This window comes from Carlito syrichta, unplaced genomic scaffold (assembly GCF_000164805.1).
Source record: "Carlito syrichta isolate Samal-C Ts95f unplaced genomic scaffold, Tarsius_syrichta-2.0.1 Scaffold115649, whole genome shotgun sequence".
Classification (NCBI taxonomy): domain Eukaryota; kingdom Metazoa; phylum Chordata; class Mammalia; order Primates; family Tarsiidae; genus Carlito; species Carlito syrichta.
Window position 1 is genome coordinate 49,773 of NW_007059745.1, and position 19,132 is coordinate 68,904.

The following is a 19,132-nucleotide window of genomic DNA, read 5'->3' on the forward strand; positions in this document are numbered from 1 at the left end:
TGCTGGGCTCCGGCGGTCCTTCTGCCTCAGCCTTCCAAGTAGCTGGAACTACAGGCGCGCCGCTAATTTTTATTGTGGAAATGAAGTCTCACCAAGTTGTCTAGGTGGGTCTCGAACCTGCAGGCTCAGGCAATCCACTCATCTCAGCCTCCCAAAGTGCTGGGATTGCAGGCTGAGCCACAGAGCCCGGCCGTAATTAAGTGTTTTTAAGTGATGGGTCAAAGCCGGGTGTGGCGGCTCACACCTTTAGTCTCAGCTCCTCTGGAGGGTCTCAATTCCTTGGGAGGCTGAGTTCGAGGGTTGCTTGAGCCCAGGGGTTGGAGGCTGCAGTGAGCTATGATGGCGCCACTGTACTCCAACCTGGGGGACAACCTGTGAGACCGCATCTCTTAAAAAAAAAAGGCCTGTATTTCATCACCCAAATGAATTTGTAGTGTTCCAAGCATATTGTCATTTTATATAAGTGACAACATGCTGACAAATCAGTGACTTTTCAAAATGAACTCCTGTACATTTGCTGCTGTTGCCTGAAACCCTCACTATACACTGGACACCTGATATAATTAAGTACAAATAATATGGGGATTTTTTGTTGTCTTATTTGCTCTCTGATGGTAGATAGGTTTAGTAAATCTCTAAAAATATTTAATAAATGTCCAAACAATAGGAATTAAGCAAAATATTTTGGGAGGGAATGATCAGAGACTTGGGAGTCTTTTAGACAGAGATGGGCTGGTTCAGTGGCAATAGTTATGAAACATCTTTGCTCCACTGATTTATTTTCTTTTTTTTTTTTTTTGAGTCAGACTTTCATTCTTGTCGCCCAGGCTGGAGTGCAGTGACACACTCATGGCCACCACAGCCTCGACCTGCTGGACTTATGCGATCCTTCTGCCTCAGTCTTCCTAGTAGCTGGAACTACAGATTCACAACACTGTGCCCAGCTAGTTTTTTTGTGATTTATTGTAGAGACAAGGTCTCACCAAGTTGCCCAGCTGGTCTCAGATCCCCAGGGTTCAGGCAGTCCTCTTGCCTCGACCTCCCAAACTGCTGGGATTACAGACTGAACCACCGCAGCAGGCCTCCACTGATTTCTTTAGGCTGAGGCACACACTCCCTGGAAGTTTTGAGAGGCTTGCAGTAAGAGCCATAGAGCCAGAGGCACAGCCACCCTGGGCATCCAGATGTCTATCCCTGAATAGCTCTTTTATTTGTTAAGTGTATCGTGAAAGAAATAGAAGGATTCCTCGGGTCTCATGTTTTCCATGTTGAAGTCACTTCATCCTGCTTCATGAGCTCACCGTGTGTGCTGAGTGTTGTGAATCATTCAGCGACCCTTCTCCTTTCGTGGGCAGAGTCCTCCTCCGGCTTCTGCTGGCAAGGCCTCTGGCCCTCACTCTCACGCCACTGGGTTTGCGTGACGATGACCTTCGCCAAGGGGGCCTTGTCCCGGGCACCCAGGCTAGGCTCTCCATTTGGTGTTTCCTTCTCTTTGCTGCCTTTGCTTCAGAGCTCTCTCCCCAAGCTCTCAGGGATGTGTGGGTCTGAAGTGATGTTCTTCTGACCTTTTAACTCAGCCAGGTCCCTGTGTACATGGTCTTTGCTGAGGGCTTTGTGCTCCTGGCTTGCCACGGCACATACATTTTCTACTTTAATCTCCAAACAACTTTATCAAATAGATGTTATTTCTGTTTTCTTACATGAAGAAAGTAAGCTAACTGTCAAAAGTAACCGACTACTAAGTGGCAAAGCCAGACGTTGACGTCTGGTCTGTCTGAACCCCTTGCACTTAGTGATTATTTAGAAATTGACAAGCCGGGCTCGGTGGCTCAGCCTGTAATCCCCCGCCTTTGGGAGGCTGAGGTGAGTGGATTGCCTAAGTCCGCGGGTTCGAGACCTGCCTGGGCAGCAAGACCTCATCTCTACAATTAATCAAAAAATCAGCCTGATGTGGTAGCGCATGCCTGTAATTCCGGCTACTTGGAAGGCTGAGGCGGAAGGATCGCCAGAGCCCAGCAGGTTGAGGCTGCGGTGGCTGGGAGCGGCCACTGCACTCCAGTCTGGGCGACAGAGTGAGACTCCAGCTCAAAAAAAAAAAAAAAGAAAGAAAGAAATTGACTGAAAATTGTCACTTGAAGTCTGCCCCGTGCCGTATGGGTTATACTGTATCTTTAGATATATGGCTTACTTTCACAGTTTTTTGGGTGCCCTGGATACCATAGAAATTCCAGGCCAGGCGCTGTGGCTCATGCCTATAATCCCAGTACTTTGGGAGGCTGAGGTGAGAGGATTATGAGCCCATGGGTGCGAGATCAGTCTGGGCAACTTGGCAAGCCCTCATCTCTACAGTAAATAAAAGAATTAGCCAGGTGTGGTGGTGTGTGCCTGTAGTTCCAGCTACTTGGAAGGCTGAGGCGGAAGGATCGCCGGAACCCAGCAGGTCGAGGCTGTGGTGGCCATGAGCATGCCACTGCACTCCAGCGTGGGTGAGAGTAAGACTCCAACTCAAAAAAAAAAAAAAAGAAATTCCAGATTTTCATCTTCTGAAGATGGAACTGAAACTAGATCTTGGTCACTTAGGACACATGATGATTACTAGTTCATGTTCCTAAAGGGGGTTGGAAGGCAGAGGGTTGGCTCCAGCTGTGCTTCATATGTTTTTGCACCAATGATTACACACGGGATCACAGGCTATATCTAGGAGGAGGAATTTCATTGGGGGAATATTTTTGTTTCAGGTTGTTAATGTGGGGACTTTCTCCCTCGGCATTTGCTTCCTAGTTTCACACTCATATCTGCATGTTGATCGTAGCGCTTTGACCTCAACAGCTGCTTTTGCTTAATGCACAGTGTTTCTTAGCGTCCTTCGTGAGGACGGAGGCTTCCAGAGCCCCTGTCTGTCCACATGCCCGTTTGGGCCTTGCAGTTCACTATGTCTCGGGATTGGCTAAGTCGTGCCCTGAGGTCAGAAAGGCTAGTTAGGGCAGCTTGTGGTTAAGTCATGTAGCCCTCATTGGCACTGGAGATGTAAAACCTGAACTCATCGACCAGGCCATCGGTTTCGTGCTTGTTTTTATTTGCATCGATTCTGTGCTTAGGTCTTCCCAAGGGATCAGAGCTGGCGAGGCTAGTTGTTCATACCTCAGAGGAATTAGGGACCAGTTGGAGGCTGATCTGGTTCATATGTGTAGATTTTGGGGGAGATTAAGACTAGTGTTGTGATTTGCTTTATAATTCAGAGGCCCGTTTCTGTCTCTAAGACTTGCACGTTGACCAAGCATTTGATTAACCTGTGACCAGAAGCGGGAGTGTGAATGGCTCAGATTGGCATAGGGAAGTTGTGGTGCACCTCATGTGAAAGGGACGCCAGTGTGGGCGGTTGATGCCTTGCCTGACATTTTCGTGCTCTGGCTCCCCTGCCTCTTTGACGTTAATCTCCTGACGCGCTAATCCTGCTGTCTTGCATCGCACGGATTGGGTCCAGGCGGGCTTGGTGAATTCAGATTCTTCTGCCCCAAAATAGTTTTGCCTCTGACCCTTAAGTGTCGTCACATTTTCCCAAATTATCCCTCCTGTTAATATGTAGAAAAATTTCCAGACGTATGTTGTAATCACCATGGCTCTCTTAAAAAAAAAAAAGCTATTACCTTCTTCCGATGGTGCCCGTCTTGGCAAGGGTGGAGACTCAGGAAGAGCTGAGCAGCCAAGTTTTTGTGTGTGGTTTCTGGTGAATTAGGGACATCTGGCACAGGGGCTGTCATACATTGCTTTGGGGCTGGTGGCCCAAGAGACCAGGGAGCATGGGGCCGGCCCTGCTGCGTGAGCTTATGGAGGCCATAGCTGCAAGTGGAGCCTCCGTGTGAATCGTGTTGGCCTGGGGAGGGTGTGCCCTTTTCTCTTTCTTTCTTTCTTTTTCCTTTTTTTTGAGTTGGAGTCTCACTCCATTGCCCAGGCTGGGGTACAGTGGCATGCTCACAGCCACCCCAGTGTCGACCTGCTGGGCTCCAGTGATCTTTCCGCCTCAGCCTTCCAAGTAGCTGGAACTACAGGCGTGTGCTACCATGCCTGGCCAATTTTTTAAACTTGCTGTGGAGACAAGGTCTCACCAAGTTACTCTGGCTGGTCTCGAACCCACGGGCTCAGGAAATCCACTCGCCTCGGCCTCCCAAAGTGCTGGGGTGACAGGCTGAGCCACCAGGCCTGGCCTCTGCCCTTTTCTCTTTCAAAGCACCAGGACAACTAGCGATGGCCCTGACAATCTTCACAAAAACATTATTTACTGACATTTGTGAAAACACTGTAAGGCAGGCTGTGTTCAGGACCGTCGCTGTAGGCCCAGGGACCACTGCAGTGGGACTTTGCCGTGGGGAGAGAGATTGGGCTTGACTCCAGGTAGTGTGGCAAGTGGGCATGGAGGCCAAAGAGCAAAGTGGGAGCCCGTGGGTGGGAAATCACTAAGCGGCACCTCAGGGGCAGACAGGTTCCGGCTCAACCAACTTAAGATTCTTGCTGGAGACAGGCCAGGGGGCTCAGTCTTCAGCAAGACCGATCCTGATGGAGGATGGGGAACGCTAAGCGATATCAAGGGAGGTGGGTTCTTGCTAAAATTGCATCTTACAAGAACGTTCACAGAAGTTCCCAGCAAAAGGTTCAGGGACCTGACCAGCTTGACCAAGCACAGAGTCTTTGTGCAGTGCTTGCCTAGAATGTGTAACTTTCCGAGTCTCAGGGAGAAGTAGACTCTTTGAGTTCCTGTAGTCGTTACTAAATGTTCTTCTACTGTTTTAGTTACTCCATGTCTGTTCTGCTCTGACATACCAGTGACGTAAAAGAAGACATAACGGGCCGTCAGTTTATGCAGAGCTGCCTCCAAACATCAGTTGTACTGGCAAAGTGAAGTTTTGCCTGGGCTGTGACGAGGGCCTCCGTCTTGAGGTGCCATCTCGCCAGTAGCTTGGTGTGGATTGAGCTGGTCTCTGCTAAATGTGTCTTGAACAAGTTTCTTTTTGGCAGTGGGGGCAGACAATGTGGAGTGCAGAGTCGGGCAAGCGCCGTGTCCAACTGGGTCCTTAAGCTGCTGCACAGCTAGGGTCTCCTGTCACTGTCACGGCCGAGGAAATGCCTTCCAAGCGGAAAACAAAAGTGATCCTGCTGCCAGGGGACAAACGTAGCTCACTCGACCCGAAGAAAGGGCGTGCTCACTGCTTTGCTGGGCAAGAAACTCTTGCACCTGACGTCTCTTCTTCTCCATGCTGTTCAAACCGAAAACGGTACTGGAGAGGATGTCTAGCTGTTGTGCTTGGCTGCATCATTTGTGACGTGCAGATGTACTTCATAGCTCTGGTCTCAGAAGTGTGAAGTCGTGCTGCTTTCTCCGAGTATGTCTGTGTCCGAGTCTGATCGAAGCAGGCTGTTGGGAGGTGGAACTGGCCGGGATCCGCTTGGTTTCTGCAGGTGTTTTGCGTGGTTTTCTGGATTGGGGCTTATGCAAGTTAGATGTTATTGTTTTATTTCATCCTAATTAGGTATACATGTTAGTTCTTTAGTTCCTGGTCAGTTCCTTTGGGCTCAGGTGGCTGTTGGATCAACAAAGTGAGTTCCTGGTACTGATTCCTAAGTGAAGGGGGTTTTTAAGTATTTATTAAGCACAGGAGGATTTGACTTATCTAAAACAGCTGCACTTTAGAAAAGGCACCCTTTCATGTGCTTTTAAGTCCCATGTGAGATTCTGGGTTCCAGAGGTGTAAGAAATGCTCCTGGCGAAGAGGCGGATGTTGCGGGCGGCGTGAAGTGGGGGGTAGTTGCGTCTTCCTGTTGCTTTTGCCTAGTGGTCCCTGAAGGAACAACAGTTGGAAAGAAAGGGGGAGGCTGCCGCAGCCTGCTGAAGTCCGCTCACCCGGCCTCTGAGGAGGATCTCAACTGAAACTGCTGTTTCCAGGAAGGGGCCAGTCTTTGTTTTTGGCCCTAGGGACTCTGTTTTACTTACCTCCGAGGGCCACCCTCGGGGAACAGTGAAATCTGGGCAAATGCGTGTCTTTGACTCCGCCTTCCCAAGTCCTTTGGATCGGTGGCAGTGGTGGGGTGTGGTGGGGTTGATGTGCATAAAACATGGCACAGACCATTTGGGGAGCAGGCCATAAAAAGTATGTGAAGAGAATGTTTTTTATTTGTAAAAGGTGTGAACCCTGGTAGACTTACTGCCAGGTGGGATGGAGGGAGGGAGAACTGAAGTTCCCGAGTTAAAATACTTCTTCAGTCGTGTGCCAGATGCACTGCAGAAAGTGTGCTGTGCAGTACGCGATTTGAGGGACGAGGAGAGTGGGGTTGGCCAGGGCTCCGCACCTTGGGCAGGGTTCTGTTTGGCAAGCATGTGCCTCCCTCCCCGTGTCCCACTGGAGTGCGCCAGGCACCCGGAGGTAATTCCTGGAAGTGGATAATGAGATGCTTAGACCAAAATAAAATAACTTTTTTTTTGAGTTGGAGTCTCCCTCTGTCGCCCAGACTGGAGTGCAGTGGCCGCTCCCGGCCACCGCAGCCTCGACCTGCTGGGCTCTGGTGATCCCTCTGCCTCAGCCTTCCAAGTAGCTGGAGCCACAGGCGCGTGCTACCATGCCCGGTTCATTTTTGATTTATTGTAGAGATGAGGGCTCACCAAGTTGCCCAGGCAGGTCTTGAACCCACGGGCTCAGGCAATCCACTCACCTCAGCCTCCCAAAGGCGGGATTACAGGCTGAGCCAACTTAAGAGCTCCCGGGGACTTTACAGAGGAATGTGTTGTGTTCCTGTGTGGTCGTAAAATAATCGTAAAGACTAACTAGAGGTGCATTACAATTTCCAGACACCCTCTTAGTACATTGATTAAGTTTGAATTTCAAACTACCAGGCTTAAGCTTAAAAGAAGTAGCATACAGGGTGTTCTTTTTTTTTTTTTTTTTTAACTGAGTCAGAATCTCACTCTGTCACCCAGGCTGGAGTGCAGTGACTTGCTCATGGCCACCGCAGCCTCCACCTGCTGGACTCAGGTGATCCTTCAAGTAGCTGGAACTACAGGCACTGCGCCACCATGCCCGGCTAATTTTTCTTGATTTATTGTAGAGATGAGGTCTTGCCAAGCTGCCCAGGCTGGTCTCAAACCTGTGGGCTCAGGCAATTCTCTCACCTCAGCCTCCCAAAGTGCTGGGATTATAGGCATGAGCCACCGCGCCCAGTCTTATGGTATGTTCTAAAGGCACCCCAACCACCGTGTGAATTTTAAACACTTTTCTGTCTAAGTAAGTGGGGTAGGAGGAGGCGGGTACTTTTGCTTTGTAATTCTGCACGGGAAATAGAGCTTGGTGACTTGTGTCTTTTGGGGGAAGGCGCACTGAGGAGAAAAGCTTTGTTAGCCCCTGTTTACATAGACTGTCTTCCTTCCGTGGACTGTGACAGGACTTCCGGGATGCAGTAGCCCAAGCTTCCAGGCAGCTTGGGAAGCCCGTGGTCGAGGAACGGGTCCTCAGCCAGATCCTGTACTACCTGCCGCAGCTGTATGAGCTCAACCGGGACCTCCTGAAGGAGCTGGAGGAGAGGATGCTGAGCTGGTAAGAAAGACTGTGCTCTCGATCTTCCTGCTGTGCCAAGTTGCGATGAAGCCATAAAGGTGTGGCGGAGAGACGTTGTTCCTTGCAGTGAGTTGTTTCGGTACACTGAATTTTTTTTGCAATACCTGTAGATTACTTTGAGTGACCAAAAATTCACGATGTTGGCATATCACGCTCAATCCCATGCTTCTCAGAACCTTTTTGTGATGCTGCCTCAGAAGCAGGAGGAGGAGCCTGGATTCGGCCAGTGGCAGTTTCTGTGGGCGACTGTTGGCGGCCCAGCTGTGGGGATAAGGGAGGAGGTGACCCATTCACGCTGGGCAAGGCTTCTGAATGCTCCATGTATCTCCTGGAACCGCCTGTCCTAAAACTCCTCTGCATCTTTGTAAAGAGGCCATTTGGCTGGGCGCCATGGCTCAAACCAGTAATCCCAGCACTTCGGGAGGCCAAGGCGAGAGGACTGCCTGAGTCCAGGGGTTCAAGACCAGCCTGGGCAACTTAATGAGACCGCATCTCTATGATAGATCAAAAAATTAGCCGGGCGTGGTGGCTCGTACCTGTAGTTCCAGCTCCTTGGAAGGCTGAGGCGGAAGGATCGCCGGAGCTCAAGAGCTTGAGACCACGGTGGCTGTGAGCATGCCGTTGCATTCCAGCCTGAGTGACAGAGTGCAACTCTGACTCAAAAAAATAAAAAGTCGCCATTTGCTGAAATAAGAGGGCTGTTTTGGAAAGACATCACTCTAGAAACTACAGATTTCAGAATAGGAGAAACACCAGAGGGTTAGTGCTGAAGGCTGCTTCAGTTGGGCTGAGGAAGAGATAAGCAAAAGCTTGGGTGACTTTCTGTGGAAATACCTGGAAAGATTGATGTAGGAGAGTTAAGTTTATTATTGAAGTCCACGGGGAAGGCAAAGTGATGAGAATAACACAGTAGTGTCATCTACTTTCAGGATCACAGTGTCTCTCTGAGCTTTCTTCATATGTAAACCAGAAAAATGCCTCCTCCTGTCTTGGAAATCCCGTGCTTTTACATGTTGGGAAAAACAGTAAATGAGTCGGGGATGACTAAAAGGTAGTAGCTTGTAAATTTTTTTTTTTTTTTTGAGTTGGAGTCTCACTCTGTTACCCAGGCTGGAGTTCAGTGACTTCCTCATGGCTACCACAGCCTCAACCTGCTGGGCCTAAGTGATCCTTCTGCCTCAGCCTTCCAAGTAGCTGGAACTATAGGCGCATGCTACTACTCCTGGCTAATTTTTTGATTCATTGTAAAGATGAGGTCTTGCCAAGTTGCCCAGACTGGTCTTGAACCCTGGACTCAGGCAATCCTCTCTCCTCTGCCTCCCAAAGTACTGGGATTACAGGCATGAGCCACCGTGCCCAGCTAATTCTCTTCTTGTTTTTTTTTTTTTTTTTTTGAGTCAGCGTCTTTGTTGTCCAGGTCGGAGTGCGGTGACCCTCATGGTGCACTGCAGCCTTGACTCCTGGGCTCAGGCAGTCCTTCTTCCTCAACCTCCTGAGTAGCTGGGACTATAGACATCTGCCCTCACGCCCAGTTTGTGTGTGTTTATTTTTGTAGTGTGTCTTGCTATGTTCTCCAGCCTGATCTTGGACTCCTGGGCTCAAGCAGTCCTCGACTTCCCAAAGCACTGGAATTACAGGCGTGAGCCATTGTGCCTGGCCAAGGTAGTTTTTAAAAGTCATGACAGAAGTAAAACATAATTACAAAAAATATTCTGAACATGCGTTGTAATTTTCTTATTCAGTAAAATCTTTAAAAACTAATCTGAATTGACTTAAAAATATATGTGTATTTATGCAAACAAGTGCTACAAAGAGGCTTGTTATGCTGGCATTAAAAATCCCTCCAAGCTCCTTCTGTGGATGTTCTGTGTTCAGCTGTTGAGCATCCTAAAGTGGATTGAATCGATGAAGGAGACACCGAAACTTCAGCCACGGGGGATCTTGCCTTGTGGTGACATAAAGTGTGCTCATCCTTGGATGCGCCGTTTTCTGTGTATTAAAGCATTTTTCTCTCTGGCCTTTGAGTCAAGATACACGCTTTGGTTTTAGTCGACTTTCTGAAATAAAGTTTTTCCATTGGCTTTTGGCCACAACTGATGAAAACATTTTATCGTCACATCCAGCAAGGTTTTGTTTGTCTTCGTGTGCTAGTCTGTGCTCTGAGTTTGCAGAGGACATTACCGTGCACACAACAGACAAAGGGAAAGGATACGTAGACAAGAAAAGTATCAGACGCAGCTTCCAACAGTGGGGCTTGCATAGGGTGCTAGGGGCCCAGCAACGCTGTGGCCAAAGGCGGCCCTCTTGGGGACATCCAAAAGAAAAGGGAGCCAGCCAGGATCCCTGTTTCCAGGCCTGTGGAACCATTAGTAAGGTTCTGCCAGGTGGGCCTGAACTCTGTCCAGAGGAAATCAAGAGGACCGATGAGGCTGGAGATTAATGGGAGGGGCAGACGGATGCCGGTCGGATGGCAGGCTAGCTGCCTTGGGCCTTCACACTATCAGGAGTTGCTCTTGTCCAGTGCAATAGAGGGCCACTGAGGTCCCGTGACATGGCAGGCGGTTCTAGCCTCTCCGCCTGCCTGAGAGTGGGTGGGGGAGGGAAAGAGTGAAGGCGGGGGCACCTGTCAGACGACTGGCAGAGTCCAGGCAAGGTGTGCTATGGCATGGAGGCGCTGAGGAGTGGCCATTCTGGGATGTGCCTTCCACGAGGGGGGTCAGGGTAAGCTGGCCGCCTGACGCAGGCGCTGTTTGTCACTGGCTAGATGCATTCGTGACTGTCGGCTCACATGTGTGTGTCTTCGCTATCCATAGGACTGAACAACAAAGAATCGCTGACATCTTCGTAAAGAAAGGGCCGTATCTAAAAATGTATTCCACATACATCAAAGAGTTTGATAAGAATATAGCTTTGCTGGATGAGCAGTGCAGGAAGAACCCAAGCTTCGCTGCCATCGTTAGAGAATTCGAGGTATCGCCTACCGTCTTGTACTAGCATGTCGCTCACTTTCTTTCTTTCTCTCTCTCTTTCTGTCTTTGTTTTTGGAACTTTAATAATTTCAGTCATTGTAAGCAAAGCTTGCACACAAAAAGACGTTAAAATGCATCCTCTTCAAAATCAAAGAAGGAATTAAATGGTGAAAACTCAAGCGGTGTATTAGATTTTGAAAATCTGTTATTGCACATCAGAATATTTTGACTGCTGTGGTAGTTTTGTAATTCTTCTGTGTACTAGCCAGTGGAGGTGCATATGTATATATATATTTTTTTAGTTGGAGTTGGAGTCTCATTCTGTTGCCCAGGCTGGAGTGTAGTGGCACGCTCACAGCCACTGCAACCTTGACCTGCCGGGCTCAGGTGATCCTTGCGCCTCAGCCTTCCAAGTAGCTGGAACTATAGGCATACGCCACCACACCTGGCTAATTTTTTGACTTATTAGGGTGACGGGGTCTTGCCAAGTTGCCCAGGCTGGTCTCGAACCCATGGGCTCAGGCAATCCTCTCACCTAGGCCTCCCAAAGAACTGGGATTATAGGCGTAAGCCACCACGCCCAGCGGGAGGTGCATATTTAGAAAAAGATCAAAGTCGAGCGAATCTGACAAAACTCACCCATCACCCTGAGCTGGGCAAGAAGCATGGAACGCTCTGTTATGGCCCTTAGGATGCAGGGACAACCCCCTGGGGCTTTCTGATGCCAACTCACAGTCAGCTCTTGGGTTGCAGCATGAGAGGTGGCTCAGGAGAGGCCCAGGAGCAGGCAGAGACAGTGCCGGTCATGTATTTGAAGGAAGGGAACTTTGAAAGCAGCAGACAAGATCGTCAGGTCCGAGTGTGCTCTGCAGTTGGGGTTCCCACAGACTCTGATGGGGCTGCCTTTTGGGAGGTCCTTCATCCCAGCGTTTCTGCGGTCCTCGGGCTTGTTAGAGAAGGAAGCTTAGCACGGCTGCTTCTCCGCTTATCTTTAATTTCCTCATTTCTCCCCACCACCTTCCTGTGGTTGTTCTGAGTGCGTTGACCCCAAGGCCGTGGTTATTATCTGCACCCAGTTCCCCGAGGTTTGCTCTCTGCTGCTTCTCCCTGGCTCCTTGGGATGTGTGTTTCTGAACAAGTACAGCTGCTGGAGGGTCGGCCCTCCCTAGCCCCGAGCCCAGCCGAGGCTTGGTGCTGTGAGGAGCCGGGAGCAGGTTTCCTAGGAGCAAGTGATTGCGGAGACCTACTGCAGGAGAGCCTGGGCCTGGCGGGCAGTCTGCTGGGGTTTCGCGCTCAGGGCCAGCCACTGTGCCTTGTGTGATGGGGCTTCTCAGGCATCCCCCTCCCAGGTGGGGCCTCCTGAACACTTGAACCTGGGTTCCTAGCTTCCAGCAACATGGGCTCACTCTGGACGCTCTCTCCCTGCAGCTGAGCCCTCGCTGTGCCAGCCTGGCCCTCAAGCACTACCTGCTCAAGCCCGTCCAGAGGATCCCCCAGTACAGGCTGCTGCTCACAGGTGGGTTCGCCCGCGGCGCCAGCCCGCCCGCCCGCCCGCCCATCCGCTCGCTCTCACTGCCCTTGCTGCCTGAGGATGCCTCTCTTTCTGGTCCCTCCAGGAACTGCTCTGCCCACCGTGGGCTTGTAGAGTCTCACACACCTCCTGCAGCGCTGTCTGGGTGGAACTGCTCTCAGTTCTGCCATCAAACAACCCCCCGCCCCATGTGCATTCTCACCCTGGCATCCATACATGGGATTCCTTCTGCTCAGAACATCCTTCTCCATCCCAGCTCCGCATCCCTACGTCATTCTTGCCTTTTCCTATTATTCTGAGAAGGTATTTTCTCAACTATTCAAGAGTGAGATTTAAAGGGCCACTCTCTCATACTCTGTAGTCATGGCCCTGATTACTTACTTCAGTCAGAAGGTTGTTATAAGGATTGATTAATGAGCTAAATGTGAGCAAAGCTTAGGATACTACTTTAGCTAGTGCAGCGGCACACACCTGCAATCACAGCTACTGTGGAGGCCAAGGTGGGAGGATGGCTTGAGCCCAGGAGTTCAAGACCAGCCTGGGCATCTTTGCAAGACTCCCCCACTAAAATTTTTTTTTAAAAGAATAATGCTGTAACCAGTAAGTTCTAAATCAGTATTAGCTGCTATTGTTAACCATAGTAGCAGTATTCCTTTTTTTTTTTTTTGCTTTTTTTTTTTTGAGTTGGAGTCTCACTCCTGTCGCCTAGGCTGGATGGAGTGCAGTGGCACGCATGCTCACGGCCACTCCGGCATCGACCTTCTGGGCTCTAGCGATCCTTCCGCCTCAGCCTTCCAAGTAGCTGGGACTACAGGCGTGTACCACCACGTCCCATGAATTTTTTTATTTATTGTAGAGATGAGGTCTCACCAAGTTGCCCAGGCTGGTCTCCATCCCTGAGCTCAGGCAGTCCTCTCACCTTGACCTCCCAAAGAGCTAGGATTATAGGTGTGAGCCACTACGCCCACCTTTGCCATTGTTAATGTTTTGTTGTCATGGTTATCATTTGTCTGTATCTTCTACTAGACTGTAAGCTCAAGACTGCAGAGCCACCGCCCTCTAGTTTACCACTGTTAATAGTTGATCCTTTGTGCTCAGATGTCTCCTCTGAGGGGACATCATAAATCTAGGAGCCATCTGATATCCCCTTTCAGGGACATAAAGTGATTGCTGGTGATTATACAGGACAAACTTATGCAAGCACAAGTTTTTATAAATGTTATCTTTCCTTGGAAGTTTTCATTCATATTGTATGAAAAAACAAATAAAGAGTTGGAGCATACAGAGAGATTTATGCACAAAAATACCTGCTGGTGTGGTATGGAAAGTGTGTGAAGTGCTTGCCTGGGGGAAGGAGCCAGCGGGAAGGAGGATCCTTTCAGCCCAGGCTGGGCTGCCTGGCGTGTTGGTGCTGACTCACTTCCTGGCTCCCCTCAGGCCCTCTGCTTCTCTCTGGAGTGATGCAGCAGGCCGGGGAACTCAGGGCAGGACAAGGGCTGTCCTGCCGGTCGAGAGTTCTTCCTCTGCTTTTGACAGGTTAGAATACACAGGATAATGGGAGGGGGTACTGCCGTTTTCCTGGATGAAGCCAGTGCCCATCACCGGCCGCTACTGAACGGCACAAGCCGTCTCCACAGCTGGCAGGCGAAGCGCTGTTCCTGGTGGCAAAAAACAACTGTGGCTTAAATGTGACAAAATGGAGCAAGATTCTGAAATTAATCAAAAAATTAGTTGGTACAGTGGCAGAGAGGGGCTAAAAGCAGTTGAAATTAATCCTTGTAAAGATCAGCCTGCAAACTCCGAAACCAAATAGCCAAAGGTCGCTTTCCTGGAAATGCAAGATAGTAATCCACTCACATCCTCTGTTTGTGAAATGATGGGTTTACAGCCCCTGTTTGTCGTGTATACCCTGGAGACAATTTGTTCCTTGAAAATCTGGTTTTGCTAAATACCACTTGCATATTCCAAAGAAAAATATATAGCCACACAACCGACCCCCTCGTTTACCTAAACTCACGGATAATACCTCTATCCTCTTTCTCCCAGTTGCCAGCCTTGGAGCATTAGCCTGCAGAGTTGCTAAGTGCTAATAAGCCACGACGTCCCAAGATAGCCTTGGTGTCCCAGTCTCTCTGTTTTCCTGCAACTGTACATGTGTGTTGATTTTGTTGGCACAGCGTGACTCTTCTAAGCAGTAAGAAACCTGCACCCATTGAACCGAGGCTCGTGCCGGCTCTTTGGAACGGCGAGATGGTGAATGGCACAAGCAGGATTTAAGCCTTTCCTTTGGGCGAGTGGGCTTTGCTGTGGAGGCAGCATCACGTGAGCGTGGCGTCAGGTTTGCTTTGAGCTGCCGCTGGTCAGTCTTGAGTTGGAAACCCTTTTCCGTCATTTAAGCGGTGCACAAAGCCCTGTAGCAGGCCCTCAATTTGGGGTTCATCGAGTGGCAAAAGTGAAGAGCGACTTGTTCGAGCTCAAAGTCAGGACGAAATGAAAGCGCACAGGCCTCGTGCTCTGGGTCCGCTGCCTTTCCTGCAGTGTTCCACGTCTCCCCTTCCTCCAAGCCCAGCCTGAGTACCCCATTCCTGTCCCTTGAGCCTTGGTATCAGAGCTTGCCATGCGACTTGGCAAACCTTTCTGTGATTCTTTGCGAATTTGCTGACATCTATGTGACATAAAATATTGACGCCTGGCCAGGAGCTGTGACTCATGCCTGTAATCCCAGCACTTTGAAAGGCAGAGGTGACAGGGCTGCCTGAGCCCAGGGGTTTGAAACCAGCCTGCGCAAGAAGACAAGACCATGCCTCTACAATAAGTCGAAAAATTAGCCAGCTGTGCTGGCGTGGGCCCGTGGTTCCAGCTACTTGGAAGGCTGAGGTGGGATGATCACCTGAGCCCAGCAGATTGAAACAGCAGTCGTCATGATCGTACCACTGCACTGCAGCCTGGACAGAAGAATGAGACTCCACCTCAATAAAAAAATAAATGAAGGAAGGAAGAATCACCTGAGCTCAGCAGGTCTAGGTTGCGGTAGCCGTGATTGTACCACTGTACTCCAGCCTGGGCAACACAGTGAGACTGTGCCTCAGTCAGTCAATCAAATAAATAAATCTTGATTTCATTATAAACTTCTTGAGGTCAAGGAGTATATCTTATATGTACAATTTAGTGCTCCTCAAAATATCTGGGTCGGTTTTTGATACCTTGAAGCTGTTGAGAAAATAATTTTGGTTTGTTTTTGTTTGTCTTTATTTTTTGAGATGGAGTCTCACTCTGTCACTCAGGCTGGAGTGCAGTGGCATGCTCACGGCCACCGCAGCCTCGACTTGCTGGGCTCAGGCGATCCTTCTGCCTCAACCTTCCAAGTAGCTAGAACTACAGGCCCGCGCTACCACCCCTGGCTAATTTTTTGATTCATTGTAGAGATGCGGTCTCGCCAAGTTGTCTAGGCTGGGCTTGAACATTCTCCCACCTGGGCCTCCCAAGGTGCTGGGTTAGGCTTGAGCTACTGCACCCAGCTAAAAGTTGAATTTTAAATCCTAAATTTGTACTTGTTCAAATTTAGTTAACGGGTAGTTAACGGGGAGGAGGGGGGTATTTGGTTAGATAACAGCAAATGATTTAATCCTCCCAATAGCCTTGTGAGGTAAGTACTTGTATTTTCGTTTTGGAATTTGGAGTAATTCCAAGAGCACAGAATATACCCGAAAGGAGAGGAGGAACAATGCTTTGAGGCAACTCCTGACAGCTTTGATTTACTAATGAGTTTTAGGCCAAGAAGGGGAAGGATTCCTGCCTGCCTCAGGGTACCAGTAAGTTGTTATGTGCTCTGGGGCTAAGAAACACTTATAAGATAAGGTGGTTTCTTTTAGAATGCTTAAGAGAGAAACCCCTGGAAATCCCCAGCAAATCCTTCCTTGTCAGCCCCTGCTCAAACACCATCCCATCGCCTTGCTGTGTTTTCTTCTGGGCTTGACTTGGGTTGCTATGGCATGTGCTGTGTCTCTTCCTTAACTATGGCCAAGAAGGTCCACCTGAATTCTTGGTAGCATTTTTTTTTTTTTTGAGTTGGAGTCTCACTCTGTCACCCAAAGTGGAGTACAGTGGCCGCTCCCGGCCACCGCAGCCTCGACATGCTGGGTTCCGGCGATCCTTCTGCCTCAGCCTTCCAAGTAGCTGGAACTACAGGCACGCGCTACCACGCCCGGCTAATTTTTTTGATTTATTGTAGAGATGAGGTCTCGCCAAGTTGCCCAGGCGGGTCTCGAACCCACGGGCTCAGGCAGTCCACTCACCTCAGCCTCCCAAAGCATGGGATTATAGGCTGAGCCACCGAGCCTGGCTTTTGGTAGCATTTTTAAAGGCCAACTCAGCTCAGGAGCTAAGAGAATGCGTACAGCTGCATAATACAATGAGTGATTTACTTAATTCAAGCCTGGAAACTTGGGAAGTTGACTTTCCTATTGTCTGCTTAGGGCCTGTGTGCCAGGCCAGATCTTCAACTGTGTTTGGGGCTCCGATCCTGTTTGAAGTTGGGAGGAACAGGAAGAAAAGAGAGGGACCCTGCCCTCGGAGCGGCACTCGCTCCCTTGCTTCTTTCTGCCTTTCGCTGTCCTAGTTGTCCAGTCCCAGGGTCCCGTGGGGCTCCTGGCGCCCAGGAGAAACCCAGTCCTAAAAGCCTCGGGGAAAAGCAAGGGGCTCTTTTGTAAGGCAGAGAGGCCTCATGGGGCAGCCAAGAGTGTGTGTTGGACAGATGCTGGATGCGTAAATACTGTGGGTGAGTGATGCCTGGGTGAGTGATGCCTGGGTCTTGGGCGGGAATGGCTCTTCCCCTTGCTCTCCCCTCCCCCTGTTTCCTGCTCTTCCTGTCTCCTCCTGGTGCTCCAGGCCAGCAGTAAGCCCGTCCTAGCTCGAGCACTGCCTTCCTCCTGCCCTGGCCATGCTGCCTCTCACCACGCCCCAGGTAGCCTGGCTTGTGTCATGGGCCTGTTGGAAAAGTTGGACACTTAGGTCTTCACAGTCTGAGGACCCCATGCCTAACCCAGAGTTGCCCAAACTCACATTTCCTCCTCCAACTGGAGTTAGTTTTTCACTGTCTCCTGAAATCTGTCCTCTACAACCTTGTTCTCTCCTGCTAGTGCACATTCAGCAGGCGTTTGAGTCCTTCCTGAGCTGGCGTCTGTCGACACTGGCCGGTAGCACGGCATGGCCCTGCCCTCCTGGGCTCACAGTTTTCTTGCAGGCCAACCTGGCCTCCCGCTTATCTCCTGCAGGTCTGTTGAGCTGGCCACTTGCTTTTGGATGGGATCTTTTAGTCCTCTGATTATTCCCCCGGTCTGTGTCAGATCTTCCCCACTGGATTGTAAACCCATAAAGTTGGGGACAGACTTCAGTGCAAGCAATTGGCACAACAGATGTTTGTTCATTTTGAGAAAATATATTCTAGGGATACGTTTTTTTTTTTGTAGCGATCACCTTTTGTCTTTGAAGGGATGTTTTGTGCATATAAAAATGTAAGTATTATAAAACAGGCTGGGTGCGGTGGCTCAAGACTGTAATTCCAGCACTTTGGGAGGCTGAGGTGAGGGGATTGCCTGAGCCCATAGGTTCGAGAACAGCCTGGGCAACTTGGCGAGACCTCATCTCAACAGTAAATAAAAAAATTAGCCGGGTGTGGTAGCACGCATCTGTAGTTCCAGCTACTTGGAAGGCTGAGGCGGAAGGATTGCTGCAGCCCAGCTGGTTGCAGCTGTGGAGGCCGTGAGTGTGCCACTATACTCCAGCCTGGGCGATGGAGTGAGACTCCAACACAATCAATCAATAAAAGCAAAGCCCCTTTTCATTATCTGCCCTCCAAAGATATCTGTCATAGGTGCTTTTAGTTTCTGTCTACCTGTGTTATATATGTTATATATATTTTTCAATAAAAGCTTTTTGTTTGTGGAAAGTTATTACTTTGATGTTGAAAAATGTTGAATCAGTGAGGATCATGGTGGAGAAAATGTGATGAAAAATATAATTTAAAATTCCGCTGAAAAATCTTTTCTACTTCTATATTTAGGAAAATCTCTAGTCCTTTGAATTTTGATTAAATGTGGTAGTTTCTTTGATCTTTTTCAGAATATTTATGTTATATTAAAGGTTGCTTTAACATATTGTATTACATTTTCCTGTAGTCTTTGCCTTTAGCCTGTGATAGCATTGACAGCCTTCAGGCTTTAGAAATCCAGGATTTCCCATGTTGGTAGAAAATGGGGCATTGGCCATTGTCTTACTAGACTCTAGTGTGACCATGCGCTCTTGGAGTTGTGGCCATCGCTGTGTTTCCTGGCTTTGGCCCCCTCCCCTCCCTTGTGGAGGCGAATCTCTTCTTTCTCCCTCTCTCTTTCTAATTTAGCTTGAAATAAACTATATTTCCTCATCTAAAAGAAAGAAAGAAAGAAAATGGGGCATTAAAAACATCTGCTTTGGTGATCTGGGACTATAAACCTAAGTCGTGCACTGGCTAAAAAGCAGATGTGAAAGGATCAGCGTTAAATTAATAGATGACTTCAAGTCTAAAACCCTTACTGGGCAACATGGTGAGACCTCATCTCTACAAAAAAAAATCAAAAAATTAGCGGGGCGTGATGGTGCACACCTGTAGTCCCAGCTATTTAGAAGGCTAAGTTGGAAGGATCACCTGAGCCCAGATTGAGACTCCAACTCAAAAAAAGGAAAAAAAAACTTGTGTTTGGCAAGTGTTTATTATAAAACTCAGGGTTAATTGTGTACATCAAACGTCATTTTAGCACCTTCTATAGGGCAGAACTTGATTTTTTTTAAAAAGTGGGGCTGACCTGGCCCCTCGCCAAGGGATTTAGTTTCAGACCAAGCTGACTGCCTGTGAGATAGGAGGATGGTCCTGTTCAGACTTTGAGTCGTGGCTCGCTCAGCTCTTGTTCCGTTGCAATTTATTTTTCTTCCTGCAGTTTATTCTTTTTTTTTGTTTTTTTTTTTTTTGAGTCGGAGTCTCACTCTGTCGCCCAGAC

The 19,132-nt window shown here is 49.1% G+C and overlaps 1 protein-coding gene across 1 annotated transcript in view; it reads left to right on the top strand.

The window, feature by feature from the left end:
• Positions 1-19,132, top strand: part of FGD6 (FYVE, RhoGEF and PH domain containing 6) — a 94,666-nt gene that overhangs the window by 43,127 nt on the left and 32,407 nt on the right. The window contains exons 5-7 of the mRNA XM_008073107.2: positions 7,429-7,580; positions 10,415-10,571; positions 11,999-12,086. Coding sequence (XP_008071298.2) covers positions 7,429-7,580; positions 10,415-10,571; positions 11,999-12,086 — 397 coding nt within the window. The remainder of the gene's footprint in view (positions 1-7,428; positions 7,581-10,414; positions 10,572-11,998; positions 12,087-19,132) is intronic.